At 33.9% G+C, this 21012-nt stretch overlaps 2 protein-coding genes across 3 annotated transcripts; one reads left to right on the top strand and one right to left on the bottom strand.

Annotated features, from left to right (window-relative positions):
* The first annotated feature begins 1143 nt into the window (after positions 1–1143).
* LOC118043862 (uncharacterized) lies at positions 1144–13653 on the top strand. 2 transcript variants are annotated; one of them, XM_035051960.2, is made up of 3 exons: positions 1144–1354; positions 1682–2088; positions 12469–13653. In XM_035051960.2, the coding sequence occupies exons 1-3, from the start codon at positions 1261–1263 to the stop codon at positions 13366–13368; spliced, it is 1401 nt and encodes a 466-aa protein (XP_034907851.1). In that variant the 5' UTR covers positions 1144–1260; the 3' UTR covers positions 13369–13653. The 2 variants fall into 2 exon arrangements, with proteins under 2 accessions (XP_034907851.1, XP_034907852.1); XM_035051961.1 differs by having other exon boundaries at positions 1149–1299.
* A 3319-nt stretch (positions 13654–16972) lies between these two features.
* On the bottom strand, positions 16973–20089 carry LOC118043861 (uncharacterized). The gene is made up of 4 exons (XM_035051959.2): positions 18856–20089; positions 18094–18164; positions 17609–17996; positions 16973–17514 (listed from the first exon to the last, which is right to left on the bottom strand). The coding sequence occupies exons 1-4, from the start codon at positions 18979–18981 to the stop codon at positions 17323–17325; spliced, it is 777 nt and encodes a 258-aa protein (XP_034907850.1). The 5' UTR covers positions 18982–20089; the 3' UTR covers positions 16973–17322.
* Between the last annotated feature and the right edge of the window lie 923 nt (positions 20090–21012).

Raw genomic sequence — 21012 nt, forward strand, 5'->3', positions numbered from 1 at the left:
TCCCTAAGCCACTAAATCCTTATTCTCCTTCTCTCAGCTGTTTAAGTTTCAACAATCAACCATCAGTCCACCACTAACAAACCTCCTTTTAACCGGCCACCATGAGATCCATATTCCAGACAACAACAACGGTGACTCTCTAGTCTCCATCAACCCTTGTAAGTTATTCTATTTATCTTTTTACATCTTATGCAAATAGCATCATGATTTAGAGTCTAGAATAATTTATTTGTAAAATCATGATTTAGGATAGTGGAACAATAAAAAATATATGATATAAAAGATTATTTATTTAGTGATGTAATAGTAATAGTTAAATATATACTATTTAAATTAAAAACATCAATATATAAATCCTTATTCTCCTTCTATTAACTATCCAAGTTTCAACAATCAACTATCAGTCCACCACCACCAACCCTTCTTTTCACCAGCTACTGTGAGATCTAGATTTCAGACAACAACAACGACAAGCTCTCTAGTTTCCATCAACCCTCGTAAGTTATTCTATGTATCTTTTTTCACCTTCTGCAAATAACATCATGATTTAGAGTCTAGAGTGATTTATTTGTAAAATCATTATTCAGGTTAACAGACCAATAAAAAATATCTGATATAAAGGATTATTTATTTAGTGATGTAATAATAGTAGTTAAATATATAATATTTAAATTAAAAACATCAATATATATATATATATATATATATATATTATAACTTCAATTTGAAAAGCATTTTTAACTAAACATATTAAACTACTTTTTATTCAATTTCAATTTCAATTATAATTTTAACTAAACATATATAAATACCAAATCAATCTCAACTAAAAATACTTCTTATAGAACAATTTTTTTTAAATCACAGCTACTTGATTTATCATAATATCAAACACATTCAACTCCTTTTCAAAACAGAAAACTAAGTAACAAAACTTTTTTTCTTTTAGTGCTGCTGAGAGATTTTATAAAAATTTAATTTATTTTTTTTTAAATTTTTTTATATATATTTTAAATTATTTTAATATATTGATATAAAAAATAAATTTTTAAAAATAAAAAATATTATTTTAATATATTAAAAGAAATTTAAAAAATAATCACTGACTTTTTCCCAAAAAAAAAAAAAAAGGTTCTCTGCCAAAGCATTATCTCTCTCCGTCTCACTTTGTCCCAACTTTTCATCTTTATCTTCTTCCTCCACCGTCTAAAAATCTCTAAAGCTAATTTCATTTCTCCGCAACCCTCTTCTTCTGCTTCCATGGAGTTCAAGTTTCGAGCTGGAGACAACAGGCCACCGGTATGCTTCTCCCCGTCATCTAGTATCGGTTATTTTTACGAACAAGCATTGCGAGGTCCGTGCAATTTTCTTTTCTTACCTTCATTTTTTCTAAACCTCTGTTTGGTTCCTAAGAAACTGAAAGGAAAGAAAAGCATAATAATAAAAACAGCCTTGATCAATTCTTAAGTTTTACAGTACCGCTTGATTTTTTTTTTCTAATCAATAATTTATTTTCTTGAAGAGTTTCTTGATTTCCAAGTTCATTGTGGCTCAAATGATGGAAGTTTGCTTCCTTTTCTTTGATTTTCTTGGGAACCAAACACCATCACACCTAAAAAAAACCCTACTATCTTCTCCGATTGAAGCCCACAAATTTTTATGCTTTAATTTTCTCTTCTAGCTTCCTATCCAAACGCTGATCCGCGACAAATTCCCGAGCCAATGCGAAACGAGTTAATCCTGCGCCGAATCGAGAAGGAGCGTATCAGAGAGGAAATAATTGCACAAGAAATGGCGTGGCGACGAGAGCTGGAAGCGGAGGTGAGGAGGGAGTTGATGGTGGAAAGAGAAATGGCAATGCGAGGAGGACGAAGGATGTCTTTTGAAGAAAGATTGACAATGCAGTTTGATTCGAGGAAGCCTCTGCTGCCGGGTCCTTTCGTGAACCAATTTGATTGTAGCTGGCCCGAAGATCGTTTAGCATTTCACGGTCATGGGGTGTCTTATATGTTGCCGCCGGTGCCAAGGTTACCAGAGTCAGAGATGAAACCTTCAACGGAAAATAACAAGGATAAAGTAATCGTGCTGGTCAGTCTTATAAAACTCTTGCTAATGTTCTTAGTTTTTTTTTTTTTTTTTCTCACTCATAGTTTATTTATTTATTTATCCTTAAATTCCTGCATTATATTTTTAATAACTTGCCCGTCTAGAAATCTTTTTTTTTTTTTTTTTTTTCAAATTAGGAACATTTTTTTTTTTGTTTTTGTTTAATGGTCACAAGGATAATTGAGTATCATGTGAATGCCTTGCTTGTGTGAATCTCTGTTGATTTTCAGCCGTGGTTTTCTTTTTCTGGCTTGATTTGGTGTTTCATGTGAAGTCTTTTGGTCACTTGAACCTGTATTAGATTTAGTTACTAACATGTAAGGAGGAAAGGTTCTCCTCTTTTCCTTTTCTTTTCTTTTTTCTTTTTTCTTTTTAAAAAAAAGGCTTGGAAGAGTGTTCTTTTGTCTATTAAACATCCAAAGATGAAAATTTATTGGCGATGATATTAGCACTCCATCCCTTCATATTAGCATGCCTTTATCAGCTTAGCCAAATCTTGCGCTTTAACTATGAATCATATATTACGCCAAACACATAAACTCTCACCCAAACCTGTAAAGAATAAAACAAGAATATTTTCTTTAACTAAACTTTATACAAAGGAGTTGCTAGATTTCCGCTATTCTATTATGGGTAGTCTAATTACAAAATAAAACTAAATACAATCACAGTTGCCCATCTTGTATATCATAGTTTAGAATGCTTCCTTCCCAAATGGCTTTGTAAATACATGTGTGAGTTGATCTGCTGAAGAAACATATTTTGTTTTAACTGAACCATCGTTTATCTTGTCATGAATAAAATGATAGTCTGTCTCTGCGTGTCTGGTTCTTTCATGAAAAACAAGATTGACTACTATATATAAAGCTGATGTGTTATCACAATACAACAATGCTGGCTTTGAATGCAATATTCTCAAATCCAACAACAATGTGCATAGCCAAGATAATTCATAACATGTACTTGTCATGACTGTATTCGGCTTCTGCTGAAGAGAGGGACATGATCTTTGTCCGTGAAGAAATAAAGGAAAATCCCAAAAAAATACAATAGCTTATAGTGGATCTACGTGATGTTAGATATCCACCCCAATTCAAATAAAAAAAGCTTGCAAAGATAAAAGTATTTTGAACCAAAAAAGTTGAAATTTTATAAGGGCTCCAAATATCACAATGAATTAATTCAAAAGGTCTAATGGATGAAATTGAACTAACAGAGAATGAAAGTCGACTTTGCTTTGCAAGTGCACAAACTTCACAAGCATTATTCAACAAAAAAAGAAAATTTAATAGGTTCTTTGCCATAAAACCTGATCTAGAGGAAGACAAATGCCCTAATTAGCAATGCCACAAAGCTGTGGAAGAGGGGACTTGAGGATTGGATGGACGACAAGAAGTGGTTGCGGCTGATATGGAGATCGTGGTTTGTCTGATGCCACTGCAACCAAGTGATAAGTCCATCTCGTTGTTTATCCTAATCAATCATCATCTTCATTACCAAGTCTTGCAAAATGTAAGGGAAAAAGGTTACCGAGCAATTCAAATCTCTGGTAACTTTGCTAACAGGCATTAAACATTAAGTCCACCTTAAAAAATGGTGCACAAGCAATTTTTTTAAAGTAATTGCAGAATTTAAAGGTAAATTTCCAATGGAAGTAATAGAAGCCTGTTCTTCACTTGGTATAATGACTGATGGCAAAACAATATTTTCGCGACTCGACAAGTAGAGTAGAAGAGGAAGTAATGTGGTCTGTCGTACCACTATCAATAATCAATTGATAGAGGCTTAACAATGTTGGTAACAAACATGGGGAAGTGTCAACAATATTAGCTTTTGAATTGGTAGGGGAATTGGCAGGTTGTGCTGTTCGTTTTCCTTGCATGATGAACAATATTTGCTGAATCTGCAATTCTGAAAGCCCATTTGTCACTGAAGATACCTCCTGTATTATTTGACCCTTCTTAACATTGTTGGCAGAAGACTAATGGCCATTATTGAGCTTGAAGTGAGCACTTCCTTGGGAAAACTTGTTTGATGTATGTTTAGGGTGTTCTGGTGGTTGCCATTCAACTTCCAGCATGTTTCTTGCACATGATGGTCACGGTCACAGTCACGGTCACAATAAGAGCAGTGCAATGGCTTTTGGTTAGAAGCGATGGAACGAGAAGAACTACCCTGTCCATGTCTAGCCGCCAGGGCTGCTGATTCAGTCCTTTGCTTATCCATAGTTGAATTCTCTGTTGTTTCACGGGTACTCCCTAGACTACACTACTTCTCTTCCTGTACAATAGAAGCATAGGATTTAGCAATGTCAGGTAATGGATTCATCAACACAATCTGACCTTGAATTGCACTGTAGGATTCATTGAGTCTCATAAGGAACTGCATCAGTCGATGCTCTTATGGTCTGCTCCATAATTTGCATCAGTTGATGTCTCAAGAACAAATGGTATTATTATAGGATCCCAATTCATTCCATAATTTTTTAAGTTTCGTGTATTAGGCTATAACAGTCATCTGATCTTGAGCAAGACAAGCAATATCTTTCTCAATCTGAAAAATATGAGGAGTGTTGTTTTGAGAAAAACAATCCCGGAGATCTTCCCATACCTCTTGTGCCGTGACCAAAAAAATAACACTATCTGGAATGTCCTGTGTGAGTGAATTAAGAATCCAAGATAGAATCATATCTTTGCACTTTTTCCATGAAGCATACTCGTTTGGCTTGTCTATGGTAGATAGCATTATGGTGGTTCTGTCTATAAAACCCTGTTTGGATTTGGCGTTCAAAGAAATTGTCATGGCCCTGCACCATGTCAAGTAATTATCCCCATTAAAAGGCTTGGAAATGAGTACCATAACCATTAAAAGGCTTGAAAACGAGCATCATATCTTGATGATCTGAATGGTGCAGAAAATGTGGATTGGTTGAATCAAGTTTGTCTTCATTCAAAGGTTGTTGTTCCTCCATGATAATAGGAAACATTCAGAAAAAGGTAAGAATAGAAAAGCTTGTGTATCATTCCCTCCTCTGATATCATGTAAAGAATAAAACAAGAATATTTTCCTTCAAAATAATTGTTTTGCAGTAGGAGACTAAACTTTATACAAGAGAGTCGCTATATTTACACTATTCTATTCTGGGTAGTCTAAGTACAAAAAAAAAAAAAAAAAAAAAAAAAAAACTAAATACAATTACAGTTAATGAAATATATTTAGCTTTGAATGACCATATATTTCTCAACAAAACCCATTCATTCTTAGTTTGCACAAAGTTTTTTTTTTCGTGCTCTAAAATTTCTGACAGCATGAAATTTGGAGTGCATTGATTTGTTGTTTCTTTTTCCTTATGAGCAGCAGGACCTGCCTTTATAATTTGAAGCAGCACAGATCCATTCATCTAAATGATAGGGGGTTTTTCTTACTTAAATGGTAAAAATACTTTCGTTTTTTAGCAAAGCATTAAATTATACTTTGCACAAAAAAGGAGGTACTTTTTATTATTTAAGTGACAGGAAAGTAACTTACACAAAGATACTCAAGTGTGTATTAAGGGAGCAGTGAGTAAAAAGGAGTTTTTTAAGTGCAATTTCATCCAAATTGAAACCCTATTATACTTTCAATTCAGATGAAAAAACACTTAAAAAGTTTTTTTCCCCACCATCACCTTAATACCAAACATCATCCTTGTACCGCCTTTATACCAAACACACATGAAAACATGAACAGGAGGAGCATATAGAAGGCCATATTTCTCTCAACTGTGCTGCTCGTACAATCAATCTAGCCATGCATAGATTGAATTAAATCTCAATTGAGGAAAAAGTTTATTTTTAGAGAAATTAGTTTGCAAATTTGATAATGGAATTGCATAAAAGCAATGCATGACAACATTCTCACAACAACAATCCCATGAAGGAAAACAATTGAGAATCTCAACCAATTAAACAACACCCAAATCTTAAAATTGATGTTTATTGTGAAGGCTACAAGTGGAATATTAATTCATGGTTTTAGGCCAATGTTCTCGAAGGAAACATTGTTGAAGGAAAATTGTGTCCTTTACTTGTTGTGGTAATGAAATGTGATAGGTTGATAAAGTAAACATGAAAATATATGCTTATGAAAATTCTCTCAAAGATTGAAAAGGAAAAAAACTTTATGTAAGCTAAACACATGATAAATATTTTAGGGAGGAATAAAAACTACCATTGTCGATTGAGCAATGCCATTATTGGCCCATGATTTACATCTAGGCTTGCTGCCAATACATGTGGTGGCTCTACTTGTGATCCAGCAAATTTGAAGTCTGTGCTTAAGGGGCATTGCAGCCATTGAGTAAAGATATCTTCCTAGTTCACTGTAGCTCTATTGTCTGCTACAGCAATTTGTGATTGGTCTTTCTTCATCTGGGAAGGGGTGATCTACATTGATGGCTTCATTGGTCCCTTGGGCTCTGATTTTTCATTTGCAGGTTTACTTGGAGAACGCTGTTTTGTGTATATGCAGCAATTATTTGTACTTTCCTTCTAACTTTTTTGGCTTCATGCAGGCCAACACTAGTTTTGTGAAAGATGTTCATTTACAAGTGCACTAGTGTTAACGCAGATTGTCAATGAAAATAAAATAGTTTTGCATCAGGATATCTTATAAGCTGTGTAAGCCATTGTAAGCATGCTTTAACTTGTATATCACCTGGAGCACTGCTCACTGTCTTCTTACAGAGTCAGTGTTATTGTCCCTAGATTTTGTTTATTTTTGTTCCTAGAAAATGATAGACTTTACTAATAAAATAATGTGATTTAAACATTTTACATGATAGTAGAGTGTTCCAATACATTTCTAATTATTTTTTCTTGGAAGTGACATGACCTTGCGCCTCTATTCTTTGTTAAAGATTGAAAATAAAGGAAATTGATGCGTACTTGTCTAACTACCTCCACATTTTTTGGTCATCATTATTTGACAACGTAGTTTCTGGAACAGAAATACACTAATAATTTTGTGTTGTGAAACCTGCAGCAATAATGATGAATATTGCATAAGAGAGAAAACAAGAAAAATACACAAATTTAACGTGATTCGACAATATACTTGCATTGACATGAGTGAGGAATTTTTATTTCATTACATGTCAAATTACGGTAAAGGGGTATTATTAGCAATTACTAATACCCTAGGGCAGCTAGGGTTTACTATAAATACCCCCGCCCCTCTTGGTTCGCTTTGCTACCCTCACTCTGCTCTACTTCACTCCGGTATCTATCTATAAGCTATATATTACAACAATTTCCACCTTGACAAATATCTACCTCGTAGGAGAAAACTGAAGTAACCATAACCTGGAACTCCACTTGGGACAATAGGCTGGGAGGTCTCTCATCTAGCACTTGGAAACATTAATCAAGTTCATGCAATGCTTGAACTTATTTATAGTAATAGGCTTTGTCAACATGTTTACTGCATTCTCAAAAGTGTGAACTTTCTCAAGCAATAGTTCACTAGATGAAACCAATTCCTTGATCCTATGAAACCTCACATCTATGTGCTCGATCCTTGCACGATACATCTGGTTCTTTGCCAAGTATATGGGCATTTTGACCATCACAATGTAATCGAACTCCACCTTGTTGAATACCTAGCTCCTTGACCCAAACTTTAAGCTATAAGGCTTCTTTGTCAGCCTCAGCCACTGCCATATATTCTGACTTATTAATAGCTAGTGCAACTAGGGACTGGAGGACCATAGACATCTAACATACCAAAGTAATTACATGTGGTAGACCCTTAATCATCCAAGTTCCTTGCATAGTTTGCATCCACATATCCCATAACTGAAAGATCACTTTGTTATACATTATGCCATAATCTGTAGTATCCTTTAAATATCTAAAGATCCACGTGAATACATCTCAATGATGTCGTCCCAGATTTGATAGAAACTTGCTCACTACAGTGTTTGCTTTTGCCAAATCTAGTCCTGCTCAAATCACAGCATGCATTAAACACCTCACTGCATTAACATAGGAACCTTTGACATGTACTTCATCATATGTCTTTGGGCACCGAGCGATTGATATTCTGAAATGATTCGCTAAAGGTATACTCACTGGTTTTGTATTATCCATACTAAACTTTTCTAACACTTTTTCAACATAGCTACACTAGTGAATATGGTCCTTTCATTACTGTCATGGCATTTTCACTCACCATTAGTACTCCACATTCAGATTTGAAACTGAACCCAATACGGTCTAAAGTGCCCAATAAAGTCTGATTCTTTCTCAAATTTGGTATATGTCTGACATCATACAATGTTCTAATAGCATTATCAAACATTTTAATCTTGATATTTCCTATTCAAACAACTTTGCATGGATTATCGTTACCTATCAGAATAGAACAAGAATTAACTAACCTGTAGGTGTCTAATCAATTTTTATTGGGTGTCATGTGATAAGAGCATGCTGAATTCAATTAACCATGAATTTGTGAGATGACCTGAATTAGATGAAGCATAAAGCATATCTCCAATACTGCTCTTTGAGTCTTGTTCCATTCACAGACTTCGATGTGCTTTCTTTGTTCTCTGTATCTTTCCTTTTTTTTTTTTCTTTGAATATTCTCATTTTATGTGTCTTATTTTTCCACACTTATAAGATTGTATGTCCGTCCTCTTCTTGGATTTAGATTGAGCTTTGTTGTTCCTTGATTTGCTCTAGGACTTGTTTCTCTCATGCTTTTGATTACTCCTAACAACCAGCCCTTCACCTTGTGAATTTTCATCTTTAGCTTTCTTCCTTATATTAAAGCTTAATGGTTTACTTATGATCTCCTCCAATTGGATTGTTTCTTTCCCACACATCAAAGTTGTAACTAAATTTTTGAACTTAGAAGAAACAAGTAGGGAATTTAGTAACATCAATGTTTTGTTTTCGTTGTCGAACTTTACATCAATTTGCTTCAAATCACTTTAACAATTTGATTGAACACATCGATATGCTGATTCAAATTTTTGCCCTTTGACATCTCAAGATAAAATAGTTTATGCTTAAGATAAAGTTTGTTCGTCAATGACTTGGACATATACCAACTTTCTAGTTTTTTCCCAACTTTCTAGTTTTTTCCCAGATTGTTGTTGGTGATTCCTCATCCATGATGTGATACATAACGTCATCATCCAGACAAAGCCTAAAAGTTGTCACAACCCACACTTCCAGTTCCTGCCAATTTGTGATGTTCATGCTTTTTGGTTGTTTTTCATATAACACCTTCACCAAGTTTTGCTGCACTAAAAGAATTTTTACCCTATGCCATAATTTGAAATGACCAGATCCATCAAACTTGACCATGTTGAATTTGCATAAGAAATCCTTGACATCGTAGCCAGACTTTGATATCAATTGTTGTGAAACGTGCAACAATAATGATGAATATTGCATAAGAGAGAAAACAAGAAAAACATACAGATTTAAAGTGGGTCGGTAATGTGTCACTAAATGTCAAATTACTGTAAAGGGGTATTATTGAAAATTACTAATATCCCTAGGACAGCTAGGGTCTTCTATAATATCTTCGCTCTACTCAGTGCGCCTCGCTCCCCTCGCTCCGCTCTGCTGCACTTTGGCATCTATCTATGAGCTACATACTATATTATTTTGCACATTTAAGGGGGTCCTTTACACGTGGAGGAATTTTGTATTCCGGTAGTAAGACATCTAGAAATGCATGGTTTTGGTATTATTTCTCCTCCTTTCCTTTTTCTCTGCTCCACTCCTTGGAATCTAACAGTTGATAAAAAAATTTGGTTTTTATCCTTTCAGGAAAGAAAACATGTTCTTTTGAAAAATGTGCATTGAGATGTCATGATTGCTGGTATTTGAAGGTTAGAACTTAAACGGCTATTCAAGTTAGTGTGTTTGTTAATTAACCTTTTTACATGGTGCGATTTTTTGTGAAATGTACTAAAACTGGTTGTTTCTTACTTGGCCTGAGCTATCACTTTCATTGGTACACTTCTTGTTTGGTTTAAATGCACACACAAGTTAATTTTAATGTACACAATATACTATTCTTGTTCCCAAATGCTATAGCATTTGCTTATAATCTCAGGCCTAACTTTACTAGTAAAGATTGCTCTGCTCTATTGGATGAGAGAATCTGCAACTTTGAGCCGTGATGCTTTTGTAGTTGGTCATAAAATTTTGGTATTAAGGCAGTGTGATCTCTATGAGTTTTTGGACCAGAAAATTATGACATCATACTCTCTTTAGAATGGTGGTTAGATGAATCTTTAGAATGGATGTTAGATGTATCAGTTTTTAAAGAGAGGATGGTTGAAAAAACAAAAATGCATAGCCAGTGCTTTTGTTGGATGCACAATATTTGAACACAAGTCAAGTTAGAAATATATAAAATCTAGAATCTAAGATTCATTCAAGTTATACCTAATAAATTTAAGTGATGAAAAACTTTTCTGTCATGACAGATTTCAAACTATATTCTTATCAGTTTGGGTCAAGATTCATAGCATTATTTTTGGCAGTTGTAAAAATCTTGATGAATATGGTTTATATGGCCAATTTTTTGTTGAAATCGTACAATTGAATCGTATCGTGATTCGAGTCTTGAGAAAACCTGTTGGAGGAAGTCCTGGATAAATTCTCGGTGATGCATCACAAGAAATCCTTACCTCCATCACACACACACATGCATGCATGCGTTTATAGAAATGTTGGTTTTTCGCTGTTTACTAAATAATTTTAACATCCTGCTCGCCAATTTGTGCTGGGTTAAGAATAGAAAGAATGAAAAGAAAATAAGAAGCCAATGAAGGTCTTTCAAAGTCCACGCATGACTTGGGAATATAAAAGGCAAAGTTTTCAAGGTCTTTCAAAGGAATGTTCTTCATAAACAAGCTAAATTTTGAACTAGCGTATTCCTAGTCGCACCTGCAGCTTTAAAGGCTTAAATGTCTTCAGCCTTCTTTTCTTTCTCTTGTTGGTGCCTCCCTTATATGGAGTGGGACCCGTCACAATTTGAATGAGTGGTGGTAATATATGAAATATCATACATGACTGAAAACAGGAAATGTAAGATCGATAGATGAATGGTATGGACCGTGGACATCATAAAATAAACAAACTAAAATCAGAAGCCATTTTCCAAAGAGTTTGCAATCTCCATTATTGGTCAGATTAGTGTACATGTGAGTCTCATGGGCGTCATTGGTTTGACCAAGGAAGATGATTAAAGCTTTTGAAATTGAGAAGAGAAGAAAGGACACAGTTATGGAAAAAAAAACAATTTCCTTTTTTCTCTGTTTTAAAATTGCCAAAGGAATCATTGTTCAACTTTTGTTCAACTAACAGCCTTAATTGGTAATTTGGCTAAAATGAAGGTGACTTCAAGAAATTTTACTGATCACTTCAGAATTTACTTTTTGTTTTTTTGATCTCTGTTATCATTAAGTCCATGGTTTGAACCGTAAAGAGAAACGCTAACAATTCCACATGAACCAAAAGTGCTTACCCTCATTGCGCACCATTAACTACTGTAATTCATCTGGCCTTATGTGTGAACTAGTGTGGTGGTTCTCTGAAATGGTTTCAAGATTTACAGATGCTAAGTGTGATAAGTGCATAATGGTTGCCTGCTCTTTCCTGGGCTCTTTAGAAATTTATCAAAGAAGTTTAAGTTTTTTCTTCATGGTGAATCATGTCTGGTTGTGTGCCCTGCAATTGTTGCACTCTGCTATTTATGTTTCTGTTAATTGAATGTCGCACAGAGGAGAAGCAGAGGTCCCCTTTAACATATGCAAGTTATGTTAAGAAAAAAAAAGAGGAAGAATGAAGGTACGTTTTAGACTTTAGTTAGCTCAATAGCATTACTGTTCGTTGTACTAATTAAGAAACCAGTGACTTATTTGAGATGGACTAGTTAAAGGAACCCTTATTCTGAGCAAGCATGTTTGTTGATCATAGAAAGAGGATGTCTGTTTTGGAAGTCTTTACCGGATCAGATGTTTGCATTTTAATTTCCCCTCTATAAATCAGCATGTTATGGCAGAAAATGACGAGTGATAGGTGGATATCCTTGTTAAAATTCTATCACCACAAGTTTTTACTAGTGTCAATAAGTATTCAATCAATGTACGCTTTGATTTTGCACTTTTTTTAAATACAATCTGATTTATTGTATTTTATTAATTTTTGTTTTTGTAGTAATCAATGCTTGAGCATTGGAGCATGGATCTCTCTTATTTTGAGAAAAACACCAATGAAGTTTTCACCATTCATAAGGCAATTACTGTTTCAAATGACTATGGTTATGTGCTTACTATGTTTGAGTGTTGTGTTGCAGAAGAAACCGGATCCAAATCTTTGTGGAGTGAAGAGGAAGGCTGTAACACCAGTTGCAGAAGGTGTTGGTGAACTTCCTTTTGCTGGTATAAAGAAGAAACCCAAGGAAGAATGGAGTTGTGCCCTATGTCAGGTTAGTGCTACAAGTGAGAGAGGTTTGAATGAACACCTTCAAGGCAGAAGGCACAAGGCCAAGGAAGCAGGATTGAGAGCCCAGAAGATGGCGAGGAATCCCAATAAAGCATCATTGCCAAAGGAAACCACAAAGACAGCTAAGGTCACCATCCCCACTGCAGGCTTAGAAATGGAGGCAAAAATCGGAGATGAATCTCTTCAACTTAACAAGAGTGATAACTTTTCAAACAAGAAAATTGAGAACAAGGAAGAGAGAGGGAATAGAAACGATGTGCAATTAGTGCAGAAAAATCAGCAACTGGAGAACTTGAACAAAACTATGGCAGTAGCAGTTCAGAGAAAGGAGAGGACAACAGAGATTAAGATGAAAAAGAAATTTAAGTTCTGGTGCGAAATGTGCCAGATTGGAGCCTACTCTGAAATGGTGATGGAGGCTCATAAGAAAGGGAAGAAACACCTGGTTCGGCTTCAGAAATCTAGTCAAAACAGTGAAGCAGTACAGGCTGATAAGAAGGCAAAAGATTCAGAGTCAGGGGCTGAAGGACCAAAAGATTCAGAAGTTGGGGTTAAAGAAACTGAAGATTCAGAATTTGTGGCTGAAAGAGCAACTGATTCAGGACTCGCTGCAAGGGGAGCAAACACAGAGAGAACAGAAACTGCTGTTGCAAATGCAGATGAACCACGTCCACCTTCTACAATAACAATGGAGGAAGAAGGGGTGCATCAGTCAGAAACAACAAGCAACCAAGAGAAGATGAGCAAGTGAAACAACCATCCAGCAATCTTCAAAAAGTTTAATTTATCGTAGACATAGGTTTGGGGCTGTAAAGGAGTGCTGTTCTGTAGCATATTCGAACCCCTGTTTTTTAATTCGAGTCGTAAAATTGTGAGACGATGCCTGCAGATCATTCAAATCTGGAAACTCGGTAGATTAGATAGTCTCCTTGACAAGGTCTTTCGAATGAAATGTTCTTCACGCTGACGTGACCATAGACTCTTAAAACTGTTGTGTTATCCATTGCTGTAAGCTGTATGTATTTATTTTTGCCGTGGGATGGTGTTTTCTTTTTAATTTTAATTATTTTTTGTTTTTAAATTATTTTATTTTTAAAATTTTTAAATTATTATAATATGTTAATGTTAAAAATAAATTTTAAAATAAAAAAAATCTTTTTAATGTTTTTTTTTTTATTTAAAAAAAAAAAAAACCTTTGAAAAATATATCTAAACCTTTTGGAATAGTAATGTTCTTCATGCCTTGTACCATGGCATCTAAACCCTTCACATGCTTTTTACAGTAAAACAACCGACCGTGTGCGCTTGCGATTGGTTGACTCTTTTTCCCTACCATCTACACTGAATAAAACTTTTCTACGAAGTGAAAAGGCCCACCTATAAGTTCAACTCTATAGTAGTCAGCGATATGCCACCAAGTTTTTATTTTTCTTACAAAAAATAAATAAATTAGATATTGATATCTTATTTTTTATTTTTTTAAAATATTATGAATTCAAAATTAATTATATATTAAATATTTTTATTTAGAAAAAACATGTTAAATTAACTTAGATTATTCTAGGTTAACATATAACCTAGGCCAGCAGGCTTTTAAATCCAAGCTCATGTTTATAGTTTTTTTTTTTTTTTTTTTAAGGGATGGATGATATGTTGTCTATCTTTCACCCTAGATTTGATTATCAACATGCTAAAAAATTAGTACTATGATTTTTTAACTCAAAAAATCTATTTTTCAATTATTTAAAGCAAAAAACACATAAAAAAGTCCAAAAACATGTAAAAATCAATTTATCAACCCAGTAAACCCCAAAAAAGCTCAATCACAAAATCAAACTAAATAGATTTTCTCATCCTTGATCTAGATCTTGTTTTTAAACAATATTAAAGCTTTGAACAATTATTATAAAACACCCACCAAATAAAACTCATTGACACAAATTTAAAATATTTTGATAGTTGGAATAGGTGTAAATGGTGATTTTTTCTATCTAAACCAAAATTTAGTAGTTCTTTCTCTCTCTCTCCTCTCATAGAAAAGGATTGAAAAATAAAGGAAATAAATTTCGATACTAAAATTAAATTTTTTAAAATTAAAAGGATCAATAACATATAAACCAAGAAATATGAAGAGCTAAAATAAACTTTTGTATGAAACTTTGAAGCTATCATCTATTTTACATGTTATTTTCACTTTGAACCTTAAATTGAAGCTTAAAAGAGCTTAATTGTATCAAAAAATTGAGAATTAATTTTTTTTTTTTTAAATCTAACTATTAAAGTACACAGTTATTCGTGAGAGAAACCATAAAAAAGCTTTAGTGTATAGTATTTGTTAGTGAATTGTTCTTCCACCGAAAGCAACAAATAATAATCTCCATTGATTGCACTCTCCATCTCCATTCATTTATGAAAGGAACTCACTAACCACTATCGTTATGCATGGCTTGATGAAGAGAGCAGGTCCCATCAGCTCCATCTTTGAAGGCATTTCCCTTCCTCACCAGCACAGGCCCGATAACGTACGAGAAAAGTAACTTCATTTCCAGCGGATCACAGACCTACCTATCTTGTCAAAATACAAACTATCGGCTGTAGCAATTACAGCACCAAGATTCGAAGTCCATGTTTCTTTATGGAAATATGGGTGCTGCTGATAGGTTTTGAATATGGCAAAAGCCATGAATATAATAAAATAAAATTAGTTGGGAGTTCATGTAATCCTGTTATATAAATTTAAAATTATTTAGAGATTTATTATCTAAAAATATAATATTTTTTGACTTCAAGTAATTCTTTAAAGGCTAGGTGACATATTGTAAATTACAAATTGTTTAATTGTCAGGTTTCCAACAATAATCCATACAAATCACAATTGAGAAATCTTTTAAATTTCTATTTAGGAGAAATAGATTGTTATGCCTAGAATATTAACTCTTTATTTTATGATTTACATAGTTTTTTTGTTTAACAAGCAACCTCCTCATAATAAAAGGCATAACCTACTTATTATAAGAAAATCTGAAAAACCCTATAAATTAATAAAATATCAATTCCCTTCTAAATAATATACATACATTAAATCAAGACAATTTTAAAAAATAACTCAACAAAGTCCTTGATTTTTCTAAATCTAAATACACACACATATACACACACATATTCTAGTCCTTATTTTCTACAATATATATTTAATCAAGTCATACTTAATTAAATCATCCCAGTTTAATTTCTGACTAATAGTTCTTAATGTGTGTAATCATTAAGTTCCTAATATATTATCCCAAATATAAAATCATAATTCTAATTAAATAAAATTAAATAAATTAAATAATTTAATTTATCATCAATTCAACCATTAATTAATTTTTATTTGAAGATTAGATGTATAATAAAGAAAAGTATCATGATTCCTAAAATATCAGAAAAGTCATTGGTGTTTGACTTAACCTTTCAGTAACTGGTTTCTCAGTGTAATTAATATTCTTTCATTAATAATATTTTAATTTAACATTAAAGTATGAAGTATACCTGTCATATTGAATCATGTTTGTTTTCTATATAATAATCATTGATTATTTAAATAAAATTTGAATCCTGTTTCAAATCTCATTCCACCTTGATAAAACATTTATGAGTTAATACTATTTGAGAACAAATATAATAATTTTTCTAATTCATTTAAAATGATGAATCCTTTTTTGATCACTTAATACCTTCATATAATTCATGTTATACCTAATGTATGTTTTTTTGTTATCTCGATTAAAATAATATATAATATGATCAAAACATAACATAATTTAGTGATTTTAAATCTAAAAATCACTTATACAATCATCACATGAGTCTTTCCATATATATAAATGATCTCTCCATATAGAATTTTCATGCGAGTCAATTCACTATACATGTTTTATAATAAATATCAACATATTAGTTTTAGATATTCTTTATATCTTAACTTATACAAAAATAACTAACTTTTTTAATAAAAAAAATATAATATATATCAATCTTTACGACACTAATAAATATCAATTATTTAAAAGAATATCGATCACATATTTTATATTTTTTAATTAATATTTTGATGTAATAAAAATCCCATAATAATAACAATTTTATAATTTGCAAAATATTTTTTTCCTTTGAACTTCATCTTTACTCTAAATTTTTTAATTTAATATTATATAAATATTAAAAATAAATTAAATTTTTATTAATAATAAATATATATTAATATGAATATAATAATATCATTTCTATCAGGCAAAATCTAACAGCCGCTGCCGGTCAAGAAAGTCGAATGATACAATAGTACAAGCCTATTCAACAACCAAGAACACGAGGCAAAGAAACAAAATTGAGAGGAGCCCCACATCAATTAACCAAACCTAAAAGCAACTTCTTGAAATATTCTTGACTCCTAGTTCTCCTTCTGACCAAACTACAAGAATTATTTACAAAAACTAATAAATAGATCTAATGAATTTAGCAAACACATTGATTTCTGAACAATGGGCATCAATTTCTTCATTTCATCTATGTTTACAATATATGGAACTATCTTTTTTTTTTTTTCCTTTACAAATAGAAACAGGAAAACGAGAATTAACCATAACAAGTTGAGGCAAGGGATACTTTTCCAGACTTGCCACAATAGTCAATACAGCACCCTACAACTGGAATAATAAGAATGGACTCAAACCCTCAAAGCCACCTGATCTTGCCAAGTAATCTTCCTCTTCCCTGCCCTGCTGGATCCATTTCCAACATTCCTACAAGCTGATAACTTCCTATCATTATGCATCTCATCACTTGCACCTCTCATCAAACTAATTTTTGGCTCCTCTGTTCTCAACATGTCACCGTTAACATGTTCTTCCTCTTCAGTCTGCAATGGAGTTAAATTATGATGTTAGCCCAAAATAGAAAGCAAATGCACGTGTTCAACGCTCGGTAGTTAATAACAGTTAATAAATAATTACCGAAATTTCGTTCAAGTCAAAAATTGGGGTATTATTTTGAACAGTGGCTTCCTTGACACTGCAAGTCCTTTCCTTCTTGTTCAGGTCAGGAATTGTTGAGTTTAGCAATGCCACCTCCCTTCCAATGTGAGTCTTTTGCTTCTTGTTTAAGTCAAAAATTGGAGCAGGGTTTCGCAAAGTGGCTTCCCTTTCAATGTAAACCTTTCCTTTCTGGTTTAAATCAAAACGTGGAACTGGTGGTCTGAGAGAAGCATTATTTCCACTAGAGTTCTTCTCCTTTAATTTTTTACTAGCAGTTACTAAGTTCTGTGGTTGCACAAAATTTTGCTCCATTGGGGGTTTCTGAGACTTGTTTTGTGTCAAGTACTTGTATCGTCGTCTCAAAAACCTACAATTCACAAGGTAAACACCACCCAAGTTTCAACTTTAATATCTGATTACGAGTCTATGCAAATATAAAAGCATATAAAGGCAGAATACTTTACCTGACTTCAGCCATTAGGGTCAATTTTTTCTGTCTCATCGTCTGCAATTTCCTTTTCTTGGCTTCTGTTTCCTGAGAAATGCTTAGGATTATAAATCTATCTATAAACAGTTCTATGTTGCAACCTAAGATGGAGAACTTAGAAGAACTACATATCAAGTAATTAAAAGACAAACAAACGGACCCAAAAAGGTTTTTCTGTTGAGCATCCAAAGGGGAAAGGTAGGGAACCCATAATATTGGGAATTATTCAACCGGACAGATAGGAAACAGGGGTAAAAGCTTTTTTTTTTAATAAACCACACAAATCATCTGTGTGAAAACCAAAAAAGCATACAAACACATGCCAGGGGATACAATCAAAGAGATTAGACACTACGAATTCAGGAATTAAACCCAGAAACAGTTGCCAGATAACAAGTCAACTGATCTGTATGGATGCTGATTCAGGACAAGAAACGTGTGAGATCATGAAAAGATACCAAAATAGCACAAAATCCACCCTCAGACAAGCCTTATAAAGCATTTGGCTTAATAAGCTGCGGGCTCAACCCTTCCCAGTATCTAGCTTAGGAGAGGCAAGATTCACATAAATACTGAAACAAATCAAAGACAAGTCCATTTCTCTTGTTATTCTCAATAATCTAAGCAACCAAGAGAGCATATGAACAAAACCCAACAAAGGAGATCTAACAAAACAGCAGATCTAACAGAAAACCCACAAAGAAATCAGAAAAGCTCGAAAACCCAGAAAAGCTACTACCTTGTATAACTCATCATAGTCCTGCATAAGACTCTGATGCTTGAGCATGATCCTTGGATCTTCATACATGGCAGCATATGGAGGAGAAAAGTCCACAGCAGCAACAGCAGCTTTCATCTTCTTCATGGTGAGAAAAGATAAAAACTAGCACTCAGAAACTGAAAGCAAAGAAGAGGCTTTGTATGTTTGATGGATAGGAGGAGAAGAATGAAAGGAGAAAGATGAGAAAGGTAGAAGAAATAAAAGGTTAGACAGAGTTTTAATGAGAAAGGAGAAAGAGAAAGGGATGGGCAAGAAATAATAAAAGATGAGATGAGATCGAGAGGGGCGAGGGTAGTGACGAGAGATGAGAGATAGAGAGGGGAATGGGAAGGTTCTCGCTTTCCTGTTTTCTCTGCGAAACTCTGACCAAGCCAAAGAAAACCCGAAGAAGCCCACATAATTCGGTGAAAAAAATGTGTTCTTTTGAGACATGAGACAGTGATGAAGATGGGATTTTTTGGGGGGTTGCAGAAGGGTATTTCTGGCATACTGAATTATGGGTTTGAGAGGTGAGGTGGGTTTGGTTGGAGGACAACATTTGAAGACATGCCATTAGAAGACATCTTATGATATCCTTCTTTCTTCTCTTTCTCTTTTCTTTTTTGTTTTTCTTCTTCTAAACATAAATTCTGGTCCAGCTGGGCCATTGAAGAAAGAGAAAGAGAGAGCTGGATGGTGTGGACTCTTCTTTGTTTTTGAGAATGGGGTGCGTGGAGTTTCCATGTTTCGTCCTTCTTTCTAGTGGCTTTGTGTTTTTTAGCTTCTGTACAGAGAGAGAAAGAGAGGGTCTTTCGCGGGTCTCTTTCCCCCCCTCCTAGTGAGAGAAAGTGACAGAGAGAGAAAAGCTAAGCAAATAGATAAATGGGATGATGCTGTTTTTCTCCTGTGCTTCTGCTGCTGCAGTTATTGCTTGTACCTTATTCTTAGGCTTCGGATTGCGGTCATCTCTCTCTCTCTCTCTCTCTCTCTCTCTCTGTGAGAGATGCTTTTCATTTCCCCATTATTAATTTCATACACGCACACCATGCTTTTACTCACGTACCCCTTCAAGGTTCCTCTGTTGTCAAGGATTCCTTCCTTCTCCCCTTCTCCCTGTTTTTCCTCCCACGCGGCCTGCCAGGATCCTGCTGTCAAGAAGTAAAGAAAGAGCAAAACCCCAGTTTTGGCTTCAAGTCAGAAACAAATTTGCCAGGGTCAATCTGTCATCAATTTTCAAGCCCGTTAAAAAATGAAGTTCCTGCAGGGAAAAACTAGTAGTAATTCTGAAAAATCCAACCTTTCTAGATTTGTGATGCACACCACCCTACAGGCCTAGCCATTAGCCAACTTGCATTTGACAAAGAGCAGAACATGGAATTTGATAATTGCAACCAGAGGCAGGCTCCTTGGAAAAGAGGTTGAAATGATGCTATGCTTGATTTCCCACTTGAACATAACATTTTCTTTCTCTATATTAAATCAACAATCATGTGATGGCCACTCCAAAAATAAATGATGACCACATCCTTTCCATGATGGGGTGCCCGTTTCAAACTTGAACGCCACCCACCATTGAAGAACTCAAACAAACATGCACAGGTCACACGGCTGCTTTGGATGCTAGAGAAGCCAAATTTACCAGCAGGGGTAGAAAAGAAGGAAAGAGTAAAAGCTGCATCTGGGCTTCGATTAGTTCCCTCCTGTTGCAACTTTGTCGTTGGCCAGATTACTTTTTCTTTTTTCCTCTTAAAAAATCATGATCCATAGGGAGATTGACAATGGAAGATAAGGATTACTGTTGGCTGTATTATCTGTTTAAAGAATAGACAGGCGATGAGGTCTCTCTCTGTTGCCCTTTTCATTTAACATTTGAAGCAACTAGCAAGGTTGTTGGGTTGAGTGAACCTCCAATGTATCAATCTATATTCTATATACCCCTAACCCCAGGCCATGGATTTGTTTAGTTTTATTGAATTTTTTTTAATTTGTTTTTTTATTTACTTATATATAATATATTTAAAAAAAAAATATTAAGGATTATACAGAAAAAAATACTTGGTAATATTATTAAAAAAATGTTATAATCTTATTAAAAAACAATGTGAAATTTAAATGGTCTTTATTCTTTTTATTCTT

Source organism: Populus alba, chromosome 6, assembly GCF_005239225.2.
Source record: "Populus alba chromosome 6, ASM523922v2, whole genome shotgun sequence".
Lineage (NCBI taxonomy): Eukaryota > Viridiplantae > Streptophyta > Magnoliopsida > Malpighiales > Salicaceae > Populus > Populus alba.